General features: G+C 39.9%; 1 protein-coding gene across 1 annotated transcript in view; it reads left to right on the top strand.

The window, feature by feature from the left end:
• Nucleotides 1-18,144, top strand: part of ZNF804A (zinc finger protein 804A) — a 142,119-nt gene that overhangs the window by 95,861 nt on the left and 28,114 nt on the right. The window contains exon 2 of the mRNA XM_030952769.1: nt 12,327-12,470. Within this exon, the coding sequence (XP_030808629.1) occupies nt 12,327-12,470 (144 nt within the window). The remainder of the gene's footprint in view (nt 1-12,326; nt 12,471-18,144) is intronic.

The raw sequence follows: 18,144 nt of genomic DNA on the forward strand, positions 1-18,144 counted from the left end.
GAGGAAATAGATTGCTTGTCTGGAGTAGTTCAAATACTTTAATCTCATTTAATATTAATGAAGTATTTTGCTATATGATGGAATTCAGTGTGTGGAAATAGTTATTTTTTCACTGGATTCCCAGAATGCATAGAATAAATATAGAAATATAATAAATAGGTGAATTCTTTCTCATTGTTAGAACAATTTTAAGAAGCAACATGTTAGTATGCAGTTTTTTGTTTGATAAACTGTGCACTAGATTAATGTATATTAAAATAGCACAGGAATATTGATCTGGAAGAGCTGTCTGTGCTGAGTGTTTCGTTTTAAAATAAAATTAAAGTAGTTATTTGTATTTGCTCTGCTGTTTTCATACTAAAACCCATGAAAAGACCTCTTGGTAACCAGCTGTTGGAGTGAGCTATTGCAGCAGTGTGGCCTTTGCAGTACATCATGCCCTGCGTGCGTGCATCTGAATGTATACATGAAATGGCAAACCCATGTCAGCCTCAATTAACAGAGAGGCAAAGAACTCAGGAGTTTATGTATATTTCAATAATGTAGGGTCTAATGGAAAAGAAAAACAGGCTGCACTCTGAGGATGCTGCTCATTAATATTGTAGGATCCATAGCTGAGTCTCAAGCCCAGAGGAAGTCAGTTTGTGCTGCAGTTGCTCTGCTTTCCTGAAGAACCCAGTCTAAGATCCAAAGACATTCAAGCTTTGGGCATACATATATTTTTGTCCACTCATTGTTTTCAGTAGGCTGTGCTAAGCTCTGTATCCAGACTGTCAGGTTGTTTCTTTTGTAAATAGCCATATTGTGTTGATATAAAATGTTGTTGCTTTACTACCAACTGTGGCTAAGCTGCAGTGCTGTTCGTGTCACTCCTGGATCAGCCTCCATGCAGATAGGTAGGGGGATACAGTATGGGTAAATGAAGGTGGCATAGAATGCAATCTTATCCCCTCAAGAGTTGCAGCTGAACCAATTACTAAAGATTAGGAGCAGGCCTGATGTTAACAGGCCACACCTGTAGCCTATTATCAGAAGAGTGTTATAAAAGAGAGGATTGGTGGGCACTGGAGTCAGTTGGCTGCTGTGAGGACAAGGAAGAGTCAGTGCCTAGAGGAGCTGCCTACAAGAAACATCAAGGAGGTATGAAGCTCTAGCAATATGGAACCCTTGCAATGTAATGGCAATAGAACTGTTGCATTATATATGACAACACAGATACTCTTGCTTTGTAACAAAAATGGTTATCAGGTTTAGAAATGCTAATTCTGCATGCATTTCACTGATGAATCCTGTTGTGCACCCTACCAGTTTCCATGGGGTTGGCCATTTGTCTGCTGTTTGTTTCTTCAAGGCAACTGGAGTTCATTGTGACTAAAAAGAGACAACTTTTGGCAGGGCAGGTGTGGCTTAGGGCCAAGGAAGAACTTGAATAATGCAAGGATATGAAGTATTTGTGTGCAATAAATTGTTTTCTGTTACCAAATGCCTTAAGCTCACCACCAGTGCTGGCATCTCCTCAGTATACATTTGTGTCTGGTGTGTTGAGCCATCCTTTCTCCCTTCCAGTCTTTTTTTCTAGTTCTGTCAGAGAATCCTTGAGGCTCCAGGCCATGCTGCTGTAACTGCTGAGCAGTTCACAGCTGTTTAGCAAGTTCTTTGTGAAGATTGGAAAATAAAGATCTTTGGATCTGTAGTTTCATGGAAACCTAAAGGTGCAGAGGTTTATTTTTTTCCTGTAGAGCCCATGACATTAGGAAGCCTTGATTTTAGTTTTTTGATCACTGCATTAATTTCTTTTGGACTTTTTGCTTTTGTTATTGGCTTTGATTTCCCCTGTAAAAGGTTGGTTGCTCTTGGCCATCTCTCTCAGCTGTTCCACATCTCATACAACCTCCCTGTTGTTTGCTCTGGCATGGTGAAAATGTAATTTAACTGTTTATGTGAATTGGAGCTTAACTGGTTATATGAATTGATTCAGGTTTGAAGTAAACATTTTTTTCCCTATTTTTAACCCAGATCAGCTTGCTGGTTTATTTAGATAAATGTGTGCTCCTGCAAACAAGTGTGCTGGCACTGAGCAGGAGTAGCCAGGCACGAAGAAGTGGAGGAGGTACCTGTAGACTACCACTTCAACTTCTGGGGACTCTCAAACTGTCTTTTTTACCCTGTTCAGAGTCCCTAAAGCAAAAGGAATCTGTGGGCACTTCTCTAATAGAAACGATCAGTAAGGTACATGGCATATTTGGAGTTTCAGACTGGACCTGATAGGTTTTGCAATGTCCCGGTTTCTGGGAAAAGCCGACGCGAGTGGATTAGCTCTGCTCACAGAGGGTTTGTGGTTCAGCATCTCCTTCTTTAATAGCTGATCTGAGCCCTGCAGTGTGTGACAGATTGGCAGAAATAGTCCCTCAGACTTCACTCAGATCTCAGGCTCTAGTCTGGTCCTGAGCTTTTGTCAGTGTATATTGAAAATGTATTTAAAACCCAATTTCGTTGGCTGACAGCATGACAAGATGTCATTCCCTGCATTTTTGCTCAACTTCAGGGACTTTTGACAGTGTTCAGTGCAGAAAAACAGGACAGGAAATGGAACAGTATGACTCAGGGTGAGTCTAAATGTACCATTTATGCTAACATGTGAGCTTAAGTGGGATATTTTTGAGGAAGCTTTGGCTATTTTGTGGATGCAGCTCATTTTCCCTGCACCTCTCAGAATGTAGTTAATGATCAGTGCTCAGTGATCATGGACACTGCTTCATCTCCCTGCATTTTCTCCTACTGCCGGCATCAAAGCCATTCCCAGCATGGCCACAGTGCTGGTGCTTTTTTAAGGATCTCCTTGGAAATGTCATTGGTGGCAGCGGCCAGTCATTTTTAGCTATTTTCCATCAGCTTGTGTACGCCTACGGGATGTCAGGCACTGGAGTTTGGCTATCCTCGTGGCAGGGCTGGCTGCTATTGAATGCTTGCCTGGGCAGTAGACAGCAAATAGATCAATAAAAATGCTTTCTCATGCCTTTTCTGTTTCTCACACTGTCAGCTTCAAAAGTGTTTGCCTAACCATATATCCTGACACATGGCTGTACCACAGTCCTTCATCTTCTTCTGGTTTGCTAACACAAAAATGAAAAGTATGAAATCAACTCAATTTTTTTCTTCTTCCCTGTGGCCAGAAGGTGGAGTGAACTTCTTGCTTTTAGACATGAATGAACCTTAGGTGGTATTTTCTCTTAAGCTTCCTTTGGCTTTCTCTTTTATTGAAATTTTTGACTATCAGCTATCCAGGCGTATGGCCTCAAGTCATCAAACTGAAGTATTAGCATTGACATAAAATAGCTATTCTTGTGAATTGCATCTATTCAGACAACTTCTCATACAGGTGAGGGTCACAATAATGATAAATGCTTCGTTTGCCATTTGTTTCTCACACACAGAGTCAGACAAACTTATTAAAACTCATCAGAAACAGATATTTGCCATGGGTTGTTAGCTACTGTATTTAGCATATAGGCAGCTGCTTCAGCAGCAGCTGCACTTACTCCAATATCCTTTCATTTCTTCTTTTTTGGTTTTTTAACCTGAGATCACTCAGATGTTTGCAATATTTTTATTATGTTTTCAGAGGGAAGGAAGAGCAGGCCCATCTCATCTCAAAGCTGCTGTGTCTCAGGCTGCCACAAGGTCACTCCTAATTTAGCTAGCATAGATCCGCCAGGGTAAATCAGGACCCCTGCAGGGCTCTTCTCATTGTTTGGCAGCTTAAAGAACAATCTCAGAAATGAAAGAACAAGATCTTCAAAATCTCTTTGTGTATTTGCAAAGCACTGTTCTTACAGTCTCATTTCTCTTTGCCTAGGTAGTGTTGCTGTCTTTTCACTTAGACCAACGTCCTCATCATGCTCCAATACTGATTGTGAATAGGATTTTGAATCAACTCAAGATAGAATAAATCTTTAGAAGGATTTTTTTCAAGGACTGTTCTCTATGGCAAATTTAAACTTAATACCATTTCCCATTAGGGCAAACTTTTTCACTGGGATTCTGAGTAAAAAGAACTATTTGCATTATTTAATGATGCCAAAAGGAGTGATGCTTTTATTTTTTCCCTTTTTTTTTTCTTTAGATGGAGTTTTCTTCTGACTGTGATAACACTGAGAGGATTAATTTTAGGAAAATAAATATTTATTGCATCATAACACAAATCTTAAGCTCATACATATTCAGAATGAGACAATGGGAGGAGCTCAGGGGAGTAATTCCTAGTGGGCTTTGGGGTTTGATGTTGTGGGGCTTTTTTTTAATTAGAAGTTCCAACCCTGTACCATGTATTGTGTTTGATAACCAGATATCTGTGCAGGATGTGGTTCTTTCCAGTGGGATTAACCCATACAGACCATCAGCTGCATGCTGGAGCAGGTTTGTGGCTGGAATTTTTCCCCATCCAGGAGTGGTTGGGCAGACAGGCAGAGCTGCCCAGGGGTGTTTCAGACCTGGCCAGAGCTGAGCTCTCTGTCTCAGTGGCTGGGCAGGGAAGTGCTCGTGACACACAGCGTAGGGCCAGCCCTGATGGATCCCCAAAGCTGGAAAAAGACAGTAAATTTGCATGGAAAGACTTAATGGTCTGGAAAGCCACAGTAAAATAGAACCACAAAAAGAGTCTGTAAAGAAAAATCACTGAGCCTGCAGCACGGATTTCCAGGAGTGCTGAGTTCAGTGGGGCACCATGTGCTCCTCGGTAGCTCCCAACTATTTTCTTTTGGCTCTGAAAACATCACTGATTGAATTTAAAATATCACTTGAAATGCCCTCAATAGGAGAAATGTAATGCTTGCATTTTTGAGATGTTGTTTTGTATTTTAATAATGATATATCAAATTTTTTAAAAGTAGAACAGATTGCAGTTTTAACCAGACACGGAGAAATTGTATTCTTCAAGGGAATGAAATGAGACAGAAACATCTTTATTTCAATTCATGTATTATATTAATTTTGGCTTTCTTTAAAAAAAACTTTAAAAAATATAAGCAAAAGTAGAAAAAACCAAAAAAATGTTTTGAAAGCTTAGTAAGAGGAAAAAAATCACTAATGCTAAAAATCTTGTAGAAAAGAAAGTTATTACAAGTCAAGCATGACAAGCCAAATCGAGGAAAGCTGAATGCAATAATCACCAAGAACTCTCATCCTGAAAATATAAGTATGAAAAATTTCAGATGTGAGCTGTACCCTAGGTGAATCACATGCTCCAAATTAAATCTATTTAATATAGGGTCAAATTTTCTGTTTCCCTGATGCCTTGCACAACTGGCAATTTTTCCTAGACCAAAAACCAACTTCACCGACTCATTAAAGCTTGAAGAGCTCTAGAGCAACTTTTAAATACAAATTAATAGCAGCCAGTCAATTGGCAGTCAGTTAACCTGTGGGAAAATAAACAAACAACTTGCCCTAACCCTGTCCTTTGCCCTTCCCTAGGTCCTGAAATGCTTATGGAAAATGTGGTCATAACCCTTGGGTTGAGGGCTGCCAGGCACAAACATTGACATCTGTTCCAGCACTTGGTGTTTGGGCTCAGGAGGGGCTTTCAGCCCATCTCCAGGGCTGTGAGCTCTGCAGGGTTCAAAGGCACTCACTTCACTCAGTTCAGTGTGCCAATGGAAGAATCAGAGGAGCTTGATTTTCCCAAGGAGTGTAATTATGTTAGACACTCACCTGTCAATTGGATTAAGTCAGGTAGCCGTGAAAATCATCAGAGATCTACGTGCCTCCTACAAGGAAATTAAAAGCCAAAATGTTTTAAATCCCAGGATATTTTAAAATCAAAATTCTGCTCTAATTCAAGCAAGTGACTGGACTATTTAATGTGGAGGAGTAAAGGAGATGAATACCAGGCTGCTTCTTCCCATGCTTATCATTCAGCAGTGATGAACATTCAGTGAAGATGATATCTAGAGCTAAACCATCTTTCCTTCCTACAGCAAAGCCTCCTTCAGTTCCACTCTGTCAAAAGATTAGATGGTAGAGATGTGGTTGATAAATTTTTCTTCAACGTAACTAGACCTGTGTTTTTCCATAAGCACTGATAGAGAGCTCCTTCTTAATACAGCCTCCCAGGCAAAAATGTGTGGCCAGCACTCTCACTTTACAAGTGCCTGCTCTGCCTGCAAGTAGGTTTTACAAAGCACCAGAATAAATAAATAATTCTACAGGCCTGTGCCCAACAGTTAGTTTTAATGGCAGAAAAAACCAGTCAAGTGGTTTTATGAGTCCCAGTTAAAAGTAATTATACACTATAAGTGCTTTAAGTAAGTAAATGAGACAGGCAAATCTGGTAACGAATTGCTGCCTCAATGTGAGCTTCCTTTCCAGTGAATTCAGCCTCACGATGGCAGGGCACTGTTGTGCATTGCTGTGCTCTCCACTGAGTCCAGCTCTGGCCCTGTGCTCATCTGTCTCGCTCCATTTGGAGCCGGGGGTGTGGGATTCAGCTCTTGGCATTAGGAGGTGCGTGGCTGGCAAATGTGCTGTTGCAAAATCAGGATGACTTGAGGAAGCAAACAGCACTAATGGGAATAAATTTTGCTATTTCATTCTAATTTCACTGTGTTGTTTATCCCAATGCTGGGGTGTTTACCCAAACATGAAGTACTGTCTGTGTGTTTATTGGGAAGCTGAGAAACCAGTTTTATAACAATTTGCACGTCTCCAATAGCATTTTCAAGTGTGCATTTTCAGCAGAATACTGATTAGCTCTCCTGTATGTAACAAGTGTTTTGGTTGGAACTGGGTGTCTGCAGGTTGTCTTGAAGAAAAAATAAAGGTGTAGTGTAGGGTTTTTTCAGCCTCTGATGTTCAGTTAATATAAAGTACCACTCCTTCCTTGGGCCCATCCCCATCCAGTGCAGTGGAACAGTGGGGTCACTGCTGGAAACACCTTTGCCCAAAAGGAGAATGTCAGAAGAGATCAAGGAAATGGTGTTTGTGGCCTTGTGAGCTGCAGTTTGCTATCACCTCCTACAACTAATGGGAAAGTTTCAGCTAAGGTAATCAAAAAGACCTGACAATTTTTGTGGTAACTATTTTCCCAGTCAGTTGTCAGTCTCCTTGCTGAAACTCCCTCTGTACTTGTAGATGAATTTGTCAGGATCAATGAGTAATTTGATCCATGTCTTTAACTGCCTTTAGCTTTGGTCTCCCCGCCTTGATAAGGACAGGAACCTTATAAATAATTAGATTTGTTACTAGATTACTCTAGTAATATTATTAATGCGTTCTATTTTTTATTTATTCCTTCAAGTACATCAGTGGACGATGTATAGACTGCTTACATGAGGAAAAAGTGCTATGCAAAGATATTAAAAAATTCTATATACCAAATAATACCAAGATTGATAGCAGAGGAGATGTTAGTAAGTTGTACCTTTTATTCCACAAAATCTGTCTTTATAATACTAAGTAAATATACCTTAAATTAAGGAATCCTTTGGTAATTGTGCTCATGGATGTCACAGTTAATTAACTATAGGGAAGCGTGCTCTTAAGTTGTGGCTGATTTTCTTTTATTTCTTTTTTGGTAACAATATATGTTTAGGATTTTTTTCATATAAATATAGCTAATGCAGAGTTTTGCCAAATCAAGAGTATTAGTTTGATTTTTTTTTTTTTTTGAAAATGTCTAAACCATGATTTTGCTTTTTTTATTTAGTTATTGGAACAGGAAAAAATGCTTTAAATATTTTTTTGTGAAACAAGGTTACACTGGAACATCTGTCAGGTCTAATGGGCTCTAATCCAGAGGATCAGACCAGAGCAGCCTAATCCTCTCTGGGATGACTATACCAGTAAATTATCCTGAAGAAGGGCTTTATTTCTGTAATACGTTTTGCTTTGCACTGACTGCAGGCCTGACCCTTTTAAGTCTACAGTAAATGCAGAATAGCCTACTGCAATAAAAGGAGCTCACATTTATTGTAAAGTAAGAATATTCACACTAGTAATCACCATGGAATAGATAATGTATTATAATTTCACATTCTTCCCTTTTTTTTTGTCTTGCTGACCTTTCTGCAGATAGTAAAGTGTGAGCCTGAAGTGCACTCCATAAAAATATCCCCATGGCTGAGGCATCCAGTGAGCTCTCCAAAGTTATCTGTGTAAAGAGTACAGCACTCCTGTAGTATTTTTTCTTTCTCTCTCTCTCTCTCTCTCTCCTGTAATGGGAGCACAAAGTCCAGTCTGGTTTGTGACAGCCTCTCTGTGAATAAAGCCTGCTTTTAATCCAATTTATCAGATGTTTGCAGTAGCATTTGCATAGGCTTAAGGCTTTGGAGGATGGAGAAAGATGGATTTAGAGAAATAAAGCTAGCTGATAGATGGGATCACTTATTAGAGATCTTTCATATAAATTATGAAAAATAACTACAGTGAATTATAGCTGTAGGCTTTCAGATAATAAGCCTTTCAGGAAAAAAATAATGAAACTAAGTGATACTCAGTTCTGGGTTTTATTACCAGGCTGAATCATAATTCAAAATTCTTTTAAAACTTCCAGGATAGTTTGCAAATCTTGATGAAAATGAAACTAAGCTTGATCGTATTTAACCATTTTAAGTGAGATTTTTGGCTGCTACTTTACTCCAGGAATATTCCTGTCCAGTAAGTTTCCAGGTTGTTTCTGTCTGCAGTCCATTGCCTGCTGCTCTCAAGGTCCAGGGACTGTAATTTGTTACTGTCAGCTTTTGGGCAGTTATCCCTCATCAGTATGGACAGGGACAGGGAAAGCCTCCTCTGCCAGGGCGGCACTCCTTGCAAAATGAACAGGAACAGCCTGGCAGGCAAAAAACCAGCCTCTCTTATCCTGTTTCCAGTCTCTGCTTCATGTCTCAGGTTTTAGCTTTTATATTTTTCAGATTCTGTACTGCTTTAGTGTGTAATTCTGAGCTTCATATTAGGGGATGGTGAGCTCTCTTCACAGAGCAGGGGGACAAAACAATTCCTTCTCTAGCTGGGGACCAAGGACAAATGATCCAAATCTCAGGCCCAAGAACATAAACAATGTGGACTGAAGACAGAAAAACAAAGAAGGATGGGACTTCATAGCCTAAAGCTATAATTGAACAATTAACTCCAATATGCAAATGGAGCAGAACTTATAAATGTGAGAGACCCCGTGACCAGGTGTCGATTTTGTGACCATTTTGGTCCATCTTGGGTGTAGCCCTGGCTGGGCTCTTGTGCTGCCCAAGGTGCATCCATTAAAGCCTTCTAATAAATCCCTACTTTATTCTTTAACTCTGTCTGACCTCTGTTCTAGGTCAGCCTTCTCAAGGCAGCATGCCCATCCTTGAAACCAGACTTTCCTCACTCCCAGTGACTCTGGAGTTGGCTCACTGGCAGCAGCAGGAGCAGTAGACTCAGTCCCAGCCTAGCCCAGGGGATCCCACTGTGACAGAGAATCTCCTGAACACCATCCTTTAAGGGTGTTCTTAAGGGGGTTTTTGTGTGTGTGCATGTGAAATACAACAGGCTGAAGTCTTGAGCTTTGTCGTGCTGCCTCTGGAGAAATAGAAAATTTTTAGAATTGGATGAAGTTCAGTAGCTGCATAGGAACATCTGCCAGCAAAATATTATACAGCAGCAAAGGATGTGGATGGTAAAGGAGATGTATAAAAGTGTTGGTTTAGTGCTGCATCATGATTTAAAAAAAATCTGAAAGGGAGAGGGTAGAAAACAGAGACTAAGAGAGGATTCGTGCATGGCACTGTGCGTAGCATGTTCTTGGATCTTTTGGAGACTGTGGAAAGAATAAGCAGAGGTGAAGAAGTGTAAGGAATTCATGAATAAACCAGAACTAAGTCGTTCAGGGAGCAATACCTGAGAGAAGGTGTGCCAGGGGTGCATGTACTTAACAATGACCCAGTCAAAGGGAATGAGAGCTAAGTGTTGATGACCTTTTCCGATATGCAACAGCCGAAAGCAGCAGAATGCAGTTGCAGAGCAATGGGAGTGATGCTAACAGTCACTTTCCTTGGTTGTACAGATCAAAATCTTGCACAGCTTTAAAAGGTTGAGCCAGTGCAGCCATTCATATGTTCCCAAGGTCAGGTACTCCTGGTTCTTGTCATTTAAAAGTCCCTTTTCCATGCATGATTGAGCCCTATTATTGTGTTCCACCCCATCTACTTGCATTTAATTTAGGAGTGTTGCCATTCTTCACTTACCTTTGAAACTTTGATGTACTATTGTAATGTAAATTAACCCTGTGCCCAAAAAAAAAACCCAGCTGAAGGAATTTAGTGACAAAAACCCCAAGATCCTTTGCAGTAAAGTTTTCCATGGACTTCCACTATCCCTGTCTCATTAATATGCACATGCATGCCAAATGTAATGGCATTCAGGCTAGGTTTTGCTATGAAAAGTATATTTTTTTCAAAAATGGTGCTTTAAGGCAAGGACACCACCAGTGAAGTTACATAACTTTATTCAAGGTATTTCAGAATATTAGTAAGTCTTATAAAAGCTTGCTTGAGGGTTGATCAACAGCATGGTGTAAGATCTTGATGAAAAATGATTGTTCAATTCACTGTTCTTGTCTTAGGATCCATCACATTGACTCTCCTCATATATATATATATATATTTGTTTTGTAGCATTCCAGAGTTCTGAAAATTCCCTCAAATTCAGATTTTTCTTTTTCATGTTTTAAAAAACCCAGATAAGGTGTCCTCCCTTTGTAGACTGCAAGAATTACTTTTAAAGTCTTTTAAGGGAGTGTATCTCCTTAGGGTCTCCATGCTATTTCCACTGCCTTTCATACATAGCATCCTGGTAATACCTGAAGTGGGTTAAAACCTGTAGTTTTTGCTAGTTGATACCAATAGCTAAGTACAGAGTTTCCAGGTGAAATTTCCATAGTGCATAAATGTATCTTCAAGTGAGTAAAGTATTGCTGTTTCTTGAAATAAAATGGTAACTCAGTTTGGATTTAAATGGAACAGATTTTGTGGAACACCACTGTAGAAAAGTGTTAGGAATGTGTGAATTTGTCATGTGTCAGCCAATATTCAAAACACCACTCTGAAGTGACTTGTGCAATTCTATTAATGGACAAAATTTTGGTGAGGGAGTACTTCAGTTTGGGCATGAATCAACAGTGTTTGCTAGCAGTCCAATCATGCTGAATTATAGTTAAAGTGCTACTTTAAATAATAAGTACTTTCTGGATATAATTTTAGTTTTATGACTACTGTTCCTCTCTCTTGAGAATAAACAGCATTGTTATGAAAATATTCTAATCTGATAAACATAAATTTTCCATTTCAAAGTCCCCAAAATATATTGGAAGTATATGAGTCGTCAGCTGTGAAAACTGCAGCCAAATAGTCTTTTTCCCCAAATTAACTCAGTTTTGGATGTTCTGATCACATGATTGCAAAGTAGATATTACAATATCTACCTGAACCAAAGAATTCACAGTGAAGAAACTCTGAGAAATGAATCTAAGGGGGTTATTCTGTTAAACAATATTTGACATGTTTGGGATTTTGGCCTGAGATTCTATCCCAGACAGGCTTGTCAGAAGCAGGAGCCATGGCACTGAGGTTATACATGCTCAGTGTTCAGCTGGTGTTACACTAATCTGACATGACAGACCATTTCCATGCTCTTTCACAACAGGCCCCATTACCACCAGTGCATTTAGGGAATTAAAAAGCCTTGTATGCAGTTTTCTCAAGAATGATAAGCAGAGTTGTATGTGGTGCCTTGGCTGATGTATGGTAAACAGAGATGGGTGTGTGTCCTGACATGGGATGGCAAACACAAAGGGAAAGAGTTCCTCGTGTTTCATGTCTACAGGCATTCAAGAAGGACCTAGTAATTTCTTTAATTTTGTTGGCTTTCTTTTATTATTTTTGTTTTAGTAAGCAAACTTTCTTGTAAAAGCCTTGTAACTAAATTATTGCCGTTCGTATCTTCATGCTTATTGTGCTTGGGTATATTACCGAGGAGCGAGGCTGGGAGCAAAATGAACTTGAAAATAGCCTTCAGCATGATAAATATTTGTATTTAAATAGAACCCAGGGAAATCCTTCAGGCCTCTGACAGAGCCCTGAAGGGGAGCTGGCAACTGTATAGCAAACTGAAGTGTGCAAATGTTCATCCTCACAGCAGATACAGTAAATATGTGCAGGGTAACACAGCAAATATGGGAAGGCTTTTAGTTACAGAGATGTGTAAATGTTTACAAATATGATTAACTGCAGAGCACAAAATTCATTGGCAGCATCAAAGGCAAAACTAAAATTACTTTTTCCTGCCCCCCCCTCCAGGATTATGCTGAAAAGAAAAACACGATAGCAAAAGCTCTGGAAGATCTGAAAGCCAACTTCTATTGTGAACTCTGTGACAAGCAGTACTATAAACACCAGGAGTTTGACAATCACATCAACTCTTATGATCATGCTCACAAACAGGTAAGAGAAATCTGCTCACTGCTACTTCAGCTTAGTTTCAGATGGAATAGTGAAATAAGATGTCCTTCATACAATCTGCAATTGTCCTCAATTGCAGATTCTGGGAAGCAAAATTCACTGTTTTCTCAGAAATAAATCTTACCATGGAGATTTTACAGTCAAAAAATTCTGAGGTGGAAGAAAGAGAAATTTGAACAATTTAATATTGAAGAGGAGCAGGGAATGGTGAATAATAATGAATAATATGATTAAAGTTGTAAATGTCCAGTTTCCTTCTTACTAGTTTAATTTTTCACATAAATGCTGTGGTATACTTCAGATGTGACTTACTGGGGAAACATTTGTTGCAACAGATCTGCATAAGAAACTTGACATACTCTTTAGGCAAAGTTTTTTTTAGTGCAGATACAGTTCTGAAATGGGCTATGACTACTAAAATTAGTGTACAGTTCAGAAATGAGCTATGATTTTATTTCAATTCACTGTATTACAACAAAGTGTGTCAATGAAAGGTTTCTGTGTGTTAGCTTTAAAGAATCAGTATTTAGGTTTCTATCACCGCATCGTATCACTTTACCTCCAAGCTGTGTGTCTGTCTTTGGTGAGATAAAAGCAGTGCTTCCACAGAATGAGAGAGGCAATGCATCCCAGGGCAACATTCTGGTCTGCAGAGGGGTTAAATCTATTTAATTCAAAAGGAAAGACAATGCAGCTTGACTCCCCTGAAGTGATGTGTAATAATTGTGTAAAGATGTGTAATAACTGTACAGAAAATTCCTACACAGGCCACTCAGCTGGTAATTATTCTGTACCTTTTCTGTTTTTGGGGTTTTTTTGTTGTTTTTTTAATCTGGTGAAATCATATGGCTGTGTATCTGGATTGATTGCTTTTATTCTAATTGAATCTCCCTTTTTTCTGTTATTCTGCTCAGAGTGAACATAGATAAGCTACTACAAGTTTTATATCTGTATTATATAGAATAATGATTTACTTTTCTTTAGCGCCAGTCCTTGAAACTTTTTTCTCTCTCTCTCACTGGTGTTTTTATTTAGCCCATAATTTACACTGTCAGTGTGAGTGTTAGATTTAGTTTGGAGAGCTGTGAAGATGTGGACCTCAGCAGCAACAGCAATCTGTGAGAAGCTGGAGGGAAAGATACATATATTAGATAAGAAATTAGCAGGTAGCTTCATTGCATCCTGTAGCTGTTTATTGTGAGTTTTAGTTAAAGTACAGCTGGAACTGATTCTTCAGATGTTATATTCACACAGCAGCAGGTCACTGATGGATGGCAGGAAAAGAGAAGTTATGGGCAGTCTTCCCCACTTGACCTCACTTAGGATTTATATTTATTAATTTTTTAGTGCTGTGAAGCACTTTGAAATAATGAGAACCTGCAGGCTGCAGTCCTTGTTCCTCTATTCAGTATTGATGGAAAAATTGACTTTGAAGCTGAGGTCAGGTGTGAGATTGAACAGGATTTTTTTTCCAGTGTTTCACATGGTAATTCTTGTTTTCTCATGGCTTTGGGCAGGAGAGGGTGGGCACTGCACCAGCCTCTGATGGAGCATGGCAGATCCTGCCTCTCCATCTTTCCTGCAGGAGCTCTGTGTGTCTGTGTTTACATGTGGCTCTGTGGATGTGTTTGGTAAACACAGGAAGCCATCCTCTTCCTCTGTTCAACATTCACTAGTCTAATCTCCCTGCTAGGAAATTAAAAAAAAATGCAGTTTTCAAGTAGAAAAAATTGTATAGATGCTTGCTTGGCCAAAGTAAAAATTTTCACTAATGTTACTGGCAAATGAAACTGTTGATTCTTGAGATAAAGTGGTGAGTTGAATTCTCCTGGAATATGTTTTTTGTGGTGGCTTCTATTAGTGCTATGAAGAAAAACCATTCCTCTTCCCATATTTTAGGTGTAAAAACATACTCTGCAGCACAGGCTCACTCTGATTTGCTCTGTTTTCAAGAACTTCACACCAAATGCTGTTTTTTGGATAGTTTGAATCAGCTTTCTGGAGACACATGCAGGTGCTACTGTTGAATGCTCTGATTTTGGCCTGAGACTGCCTACATAAATGGCAGAAGTTTTCCAGCAGTTCAGTAGAGGTGAGAGGAACTAGAAATCTGCCTTTGAATTCTGAGTCCTATTTTTTTCTTTTTCTCTTCTATCACACCTTTCTGCAATAGTGGACAGGTAAGGGAGGTACTGTAGTACAAAGAGTTTCCCACTACCCAAGGACAGTTGTGCAGCCACTTTGGTTTCAGTGATCCCAGCACCCAAGAGTGGGTTTTGTGTGATGAAAGGGATGAAAGCTCTGCCTAAACCTGAGCTCACCCCAGCTTTTCTGAAAAGCCATATTTAATCCTAATTGTGGAGTCTGTTATCGCACCACCTTAAGCCATGGGAGGGTTTGGCAGAGAAAATGTTCCTAACAAGCTCCTGTACGTCAATTCTATTGCAGAAGATTTTCTTTTCATCCAGTCAAATGTTGCTAGCATGCAAAATTTACAGGATTTAGACCAGAAGATTTATTATGTGGGTTTCCTCCATTGGCTGGGAGGCCTTGTGCTGTCAGTGTTGGTTGTGTTTTGATTTATTGTGTCTTAAGAGCTTCTGAACACCCACTTCGAGATAGCATGAGCACCTTCTGAGCAGTCCAGGAAGGAAGCACAGGACTAGGGCAAAGCCAATTTTATTTCCTAGGACCTGAAGGAGTTTAGTGTCTCAAGAGCCCCACTGCCTCTGTTAGTGCTTTCCTGTCCTTAGCTTTTACAGTATGGTTTGGAGAGCATATCTGCAGCCTTTATGAAATACTCCAGGAGCAGCAACTTGCAAGCAGTCAGTGGTAATAGAGAAAAATGAACTCTCTGCTTTGCTTTGAAGGCTTAGACAAAGAAAAAACACCCCTAACAAAATAAAATGGTGGTGTCTCTAAAAGCAGCAACATTCTGAGCTCAGTACAGAGAGATGAGTAACTAAGGCAGACCTGTTATTATTCCCTATAGTAATGAGGGAATTGCTATTTGATGGTTAAACCCACAGAATGTGGGATTTGAGACCCATGCTAGGGCTTTAGACATATGTATGGCTCTATGCAGCATCTCCCCCATCTCTGGAAGGAGCTCTGAAGTGCTGAAAACCCCTGTGTGCACTCCCTGAGACACTGAGGGTTTGATAAATGCAGCTGCGCATTAAACCCTGAGGCTCTGAGCGACCTCCCTGTCGCAGCTGCTTGGGCTTGGTGACCTGTGCTGTCCTGGGCAGGAAATCTGGGCCACACAGCTCAGTCCCCTGTGCCAGCCATTCCTCCAGAGGCTTCTGTCACTATAGGGATAAAGAAGGTTTCGAAGTCTCCATCCCAGAATTTCTGAATAATCACCCAATGCCACGGCAGCACGCTCCAGCTTGGTGTTCTTTGCCCTCCCAGGAGGACTCTTGCAAATACCAAACAGCAACAACATAACAGCAAAAGCTGTGATGGAAAATAAATAGCCCTAATGTATTTGCATCTACAGATGAAAATACAATCAATTAAGTAAATTATAAGCAGGGTTTTTTCCCCACAGAAGCTTAGGTCATTTCTCAAACTGTTTCTCTCGGGGTGAAAATGATCACTGTGCTCTACAAATGTATTTAAAATTGCACACAGGGAATAATGCACAAATTATGCAGGAAGACTAAATTAGTAGTTGTCCCCTTTCCCTGTTCCAGACACAGATTTCTCCTGTCCACATTTTTCTCCTCTCCTTACATCTTTTTCTTTGCACATTTTTTTGACATCAGGACCAAATAAGCTGGAGATAATTTCTATTCACAATAGAGAATACCAATCCCTAGTCAGTCAAAAGTCCAAACTTGAATAATTTTCATGTGTTTGAATAAATATTTTGTGGAATATGGGTGGAGAACAAGAAGTTTGGAAGTGGAAAGGTGTGATTAGAGATAACAATAATGTAACCCCCATCCTTTTACTAACTCTGTACCTCCTATGAGTTATGAGGCACGTAAGGTATAAATTAAAAGCAATATAGCACATTTGGGATGTCACTATTCCCAGCAAAGATAATTGGATGTTAGCAGTTGTTTGGGCCTGCAATTTGAAAACAAACCAAGGAATCCTTGTAGTCATCATTACAGCTCTTTTTAAAAGCTCTCATTGCAGAGTTATTCTCTCTGAAAGAGAAAATCCCCATCTCTTCTCCTTGGCTGGCACCTGCAGAGGGGGCACTGCAGCGCATCTGCAGCTCCTGGCACAGCCCAAGAGTTTGTGTCTGTTTGCAGGGAATGGCCAAGCACTGGGAGAGTGATACAGGGATGGAGATGAACTCCTCACTGAGAGCCAGCAGTGTTTGATGCTGTGTTTTTCCAGGCCTGCTTTTTTGCAGGTTAGCTTCCCCTGGGGCTTTGGGAATTGGACTGAGCCAGAGGCGACGTGTTGTGTGCAATTTCTGAAATGTGGAAATAACAATTCTCAAAATACCCTGTTGTCTTCTACAGCAGTATGCCCAGAGCTTTGGTGTAGTGCAGGATAAAAACTGAAGAGTTTCAAGAACTTCCTGCAGATTTGCTTCACGAACAAAAACAAAAAGTGATGTGTTGTGTGTCACATTTCAGGCATGTTCACTAATAAGAGATTTCATTCAATATCTCTGCTGCTCTTGGATCAGGGAAGTGCCTTGCATGGCTGATGGATGCTGCATTTCTGCAGGGACACTGAGGAAGGGCAGCAGGATGCAGGTGCAGTCCCAGAGAGCATGACCCTGGCAGGGAGGCACTTGCAGCGCCATTTTTTTTCATTCCTTGCAAGTGAAAATAATAATTTGCAATGCATTTTGATATTTATCCTTCTATTTTTATTTTCTTTGAGGCTAAATGACTTATTATTTTTAATATAACAGAGTCGGGTTTTTGCAACTGTATTTTCTGGAATGAAGAAATTTTATATTCCTTCCCTTACTTTATCATGTTTCCCATGTTAGAGAGCTACATCTTGGTGTGTCCTTGTGGGCAGGCAGTCATAACTACCCAAGCATAGAAGAAATCCAAACATTTTGTGCTTGAATCGATCCTGTGTAGTCCTTTCTTACTGTTTCTGTTTTCCCAGAATGTAACTTGGCATGTCTCCCTATATTTTTTTTTTTTTTTTCCCCCTCAGGAAAACATACTCATCTTTGTAGCCTTTTTAAATATTAAGGGAACACAAACAAATGTTCAGCTGTGCATTCATATACATAGATGTTTTTGTAATGCATATGTAACCATGAAATGAACCCCTCCTCTCCTTCATATACTCTGCTCCATCACTCTATTGGTTTGGTTTTTTCATTAAGATTGCATTATTTCATGATCTTTAGTGGCTGGATTGGTGGCTCTTTGGGTTTTTTGAGGTTTTTTTTTTAAGTGAAAAGCTTGCTTTTAAGTTTTAAGCACTTGTGCTGGCATTAATGCTAATAATGGTCACCACCAGGTCTATTAATTATAGCTCAGCACTGGAGCTGAGCTTTGTGATAGACTTGATGCTGCCTTTTCCAACTCCTTTAAATAATGAAAACAAACAAAAAGCCTTCTGCTGTTTCTGTGAAGAGAAAGGCAGGAGTGCCAACATGACAGGAGCCCTCTGGGCCATGAGGAGATCGAGGATCCCACTCCTCTGGGATATGGGATGTGTC

This window comes from Camarhynchus parvulus, chromosome 7, assembly GCF_901933205.1.
Source record: "Camarhynchus parvulus chromosome 7, STF_HiC, whole genome shotgun sequence".
Taxonomy (NCBI): Eukaryota; Metazoa; Chordata; class Aves; order Passeriformes; family Thraupidae; genus Camarhynchus; species Camarhynchus parvulus.